This window comes from Echinococcus granulosus (assembly GCF_000524195.1).
Source record: "Echinococcus granulosus chromosome Unknown EG_S00288, whole genome shotgun sequence".
Lineage (NCBI taxonomy): Eukaryota > Metazoa > Platyhelminthes > Cestoda > Cyclophyllidea > Taeniidae > Echinococcus > Echinococcus granulosus.
Window position 1 is genome coordinate 4392 of NW_020170668.1, and position 4158 is coordinate 8549.

A 4158-nucleotide genomic window follows, 5' to 3' on the forward strand; every position below is an offset into this window, starting at 1 on the left:
GCCCACATGAGGAAACTGCGCTCTGTCAACACACAAAATGCCTCTTCCCAATAAGCCCTCCCAACTTTTAAGTGATTTTTGCTTATTTAGGTAGAATATTGATTCAAAATACCGCCATGTTAGCAAATATAAAATAGTCACTAAGTTAATCTTGAAGCTCAGCTTCACAAAATTAACCTGCGAAGAGGTCACACCTACAAAGTGAGTTGACATGCATCTGTTTTGATGTCAATGTCTTCCACTGCCTTCCCTCATCATAGCCACTGCTTGGCCATCAGGAGGTCGAATGTTCTCACGGATTAGCAGCTCTACAAGTCGTGTTAAATATATTCAGTGCATTGGAATCTAACTGCACCAAATTCATCCGATCCACTGTCTGGTAGAAGTAACCATGTCGCATGAAAATTTTAGGTAGAAATCAGCTTAACGCATAACATGGTAGTCGAGACTTGGGGAAATTCATCTAAACAGGAGCAGTGCCAAGCACTCTTCTCATAATCTGGTGATGCTCAGCAAACATGTTTCAGTCTTTGCCTCATGCAGTCCATGAAATGCAGCTATTGTAGTGAACAAAATGACTTTACTACGTTTGTTCTCAAGGTGTTAAAACAAACATGGCCATTCTACTGGAATAAGAGATAGTGAGTAATGTTGCTTAATTTTGAGTTGCAGTGTAGTAAGGTATCTGTCGGAAGTAGAAATGCTGTATGCACCTCTCTGTGTTTCAAAAACTACCCAGTAAGTTTTTCCAGGGTCCAATTTTTTGAGAGTGATTTCTTCACTTTAAAAGCCTATTGTTTTGCGATGGCTGGAGCTTCCCCAATTAATTGGAAATGCAGATAGCTCAAGTTGGTCGGCTTTGTGTTTAGGCAAGCTATTAGCATCCCAACTTAGTTGATTGAGTCAAAAAACCGCGTAACACAAGCGAAGGAGTGGCGGAAGCGGTCTAATTGCTGTCTTTCCTCCTTTGATTCAGCAAAGGACAAGATGCTTAGCAAACACGTCTAGAGTGTCCAATTCAAATTAAACTTTGAAATATTGACTATTTACTACTAACGTTATGGCATGTGCAGTGATGGGTAACAGAGCTTCATCATGTTTGCCTGCCAAATGCCATCTATTGCGTATTTATTCCACTCGGAAGATGACCCACTAATAATTTATTTCTACACATTCATTGATACCTCTGGATATATTACAGTTACTTCCACTGGTAAATATCCCATATGATTTATTTAGGTAATTGGAATTTGCAGCCTACCTCCTCATGGACAATTCAACTTTACAAAATTCACTAAGCAGATGAATTAAAGAAAGCAGCGGTAAGGTTATCACATCTCCAGATAAATTTGGCTTGATCATATGCACATGCGTTAATCGAACTGAAACCTATTTTTTAGTTTACTCGGTGTTTAGGGCCAAAACTGAATATGAGGACAAAGTGGATGTTAAGATTGCATTTTTACACCTCTCTTTCGGGGTCTTGACTACAAACACGAAAAAAATCGAGTGAAAGTCAAATTTTAATAAAAATATACTGAGAGAAACATAAATGCACCTTTCTTGCAATCATTTTTGCTATCCACATCCACCGTCGAGAACGTTAATTGACACTGATGCCACTGACGTTGTGTTGGCAGCCATAGGCTTGCCCACAACTGAAGACAACAACGACAGCCATTAGAGAAGTAACTACTATATGTTTGAGCAAATCTCTCACAAGATAAGTGGAAAGCCTTTTAGGGAACATTTCTTAAGCTTGAAAAATTCACTAGTTTGTGCAAAAGTTATAGCTGCAGAGATATTCAGACTGAATGCCAAGACTACATATGGCCCTTTGGGAGCCACGTTTTCAATATCTCATTGCAGCCAGTAAAATATATCGGTAGTACACTGTCTCAGAAATTACCGATCAGCAGCAGTTTATATAAATTTATCTATTATATCACTTCCTATACAAATTCCCTAAAATGCAGCCAGGCGCCATCAAGCTTCATTTGTTAATTAAATTAGACTATGATTCTGGTCCAAAAGGAAGATCTTTGGACAAACCTACATTCGGTAATGCGTTAGCCACTTTTGACTTCACCTATCCTAACTTTAAACTGAATTTTATGATAGCTAAAGGGATGCCTTAGTTGCCTGTTTTGATCACACTTTCTAATAACCTGTCACCTGGAATTTCGTCATTCTACCTTCCCTGGTCAGCCATGTCCTAGGCTGTACTAACAGTCCCTTAGTTCTCTCCGTACGACAGCAATAGCATATTGTGCATGAGTGTTATATTATTTTTGGGCTTCACGAGCTCCTTACGTGGTACACTAGTATGTTAAGTTTAGTGAATTCTGTCAACTAAATCTTGCCTGCAAAATAAGTGGTGGCAATTACTCTAGTAATTTCTATTATTGTCGCCATTCTTCTAACAGGAAAAAGGCAAATTCTGAAATTATACTGTAAAAGCACTCCATGTAGGTCATGCATGAAGTTTGTTTGCAATAATAAACAACACTAAGATTTCGCTGACACTTGTGATAAAATTGGCATAATCAATGCCAAATTGTCGGGATTTTAAGGCATTCTCTACACTTTGGCCTTTAAAATCATCCTGCAAATCTCCTTGTGTTTTGACTCCTAGCGAGCGACAACGCCGTCTCTCTACTCAATTTTCTTACTACTTTAGCATTAGACCCTGCAAATTTTCGTACGTCCTTCTTAATCAAATGCTACAAATGAACAATGCCTTTTTTGTTATAATCTGTTAAATCAGGGCACATTTAATCTAATTCATTAAAATCATTCATTTTGGCATGGCTCAATTAAATTCTCTGCCTTTGTAAGTAGTATTTAAAAGAATCTGAGGTACTTAACCGTACACGTGAACGGATGCACAAATCAAAGCACAACAAAGGAGCAACCATTTCTCTTTTACCAGTCCTTACAGCTTCCATGAGTGGCGTCTAATCTTGTCCATCTACCCGCTTAATATTTGCTCCATGGGCTATAAGAAGGTCCAAAATATTCACATTGTTGGAACCGATGGATCAAAAAATGACTGCTGAGTTTGTTTCGTCGGAGTGATTAGCATCTGCACCTTGGCTGAGTAGGGTTTGAACTAACTTTGCTTGACCTAATAGCACAGCTTCGAGGAGTGCTGCATTTAACTTTCCGTTCCGCTCTGTAAATGGAGAACAGGCTCTAAGAGAAGCTTTACCATGTCTACTTTGCCCTGTGAAAGCAATAAAGGCACATTCTCGTATTTCCCAGTGTATGGGTATTTGCTTATTTAGGTGTAACATGATATGCAAAGAAAAGTAAAACACTTGGCTTTAAACGCAGTAAAACAAATTAATCAGCTTTTTAAACGAGCACAAAGCAAGTGGGCCTCGTATAAATGAAATAAATTGACTCACTGATCCACATCCAAGTGTCAAGCGGATGTCAAACAATCTCAACCTTTCATAGAGGCCCGCGTTAGTATGGTGCACTGTCTGTGAGTTACGACTTCCAAGGGACTGTGGTGTTGCAGAAGAAGCTTTACGCTGTTTAAATGTCCTCCAACAGCTGCACAATGAAGGGGAGTGTTGCTTCATTGATGCTTTGTGTTCCAGAAGGTCATTCATTACCTCATAGCAACCGAATTCGGCGGCTACTATGAGCAGAGTTGTTTTTCGATATATTTCGTACATATTTGGGTTTGTCTAAATAAAAGAACTACTAGTAAAGTAATAACTATGGCATTCTCCTAAAGTTAATTTTGTGCTTTATGGGCACTAAAGGCTCCATAATCTGGCTTTAAAGCTTGAGGGGTGATATTTAAAGCAACGATCAAGTAATCAAAAGAGAATGGGTGAATATTGTTACGTACAGCCTTCTGAAGCAGCTGTCGAACAGAGTGCACGGCATTTGCACCAGCGGCTCTCAATAGTGCCATCCCACCCTCATCCGGATGAAGTGCTAGTAAGTAGTCTACAAATGCAGTGTTAAGTGCATGATTAGCAAGATTCAGCAAAACCATTCGTTGAAAAGTTGTTTGTGCAAGGAGGATGAACTCGAGTCCCGCTTACTCAATGGCAATCGTCAAGATATCTAATAGAAATAATGATTATTTCCAATAAGTAGACAGCAAAATAGGTGCCCTAGGCGCAAATTCCAGGGAAA

At 39.2% G+C, this 4158-nt stretch overlaps 1 protein-coding gene across 1 annotated transcript; it reads right to left on the reverse strand. All coding sequences in view use genetic code 11, as the record gives it.

The window, feature by feature from the left end:
- Nucleotides 1-3157: 3157 nt before the first annotated feature.
- Nucleotides 3158-3931, reverse strand: EGR_10865 (hypothetical protein; the record flags this gene model as incomplete). The annotated part of the gene is made up of 2 exons (XM_024500114.1): nucleotides 3158-3226; nucleotides 3866-3931. The coding sequence occupies 2 exons, from the start codon at nucleotides 3929-3931 to the stop codon at nucleotides 3158-3160; spliced, it is 135 nt and encodes a 44-aa protein (XP_024345469.1).
- Nucleotides 3932-4158: the final 227 nt, after the last annotated feature.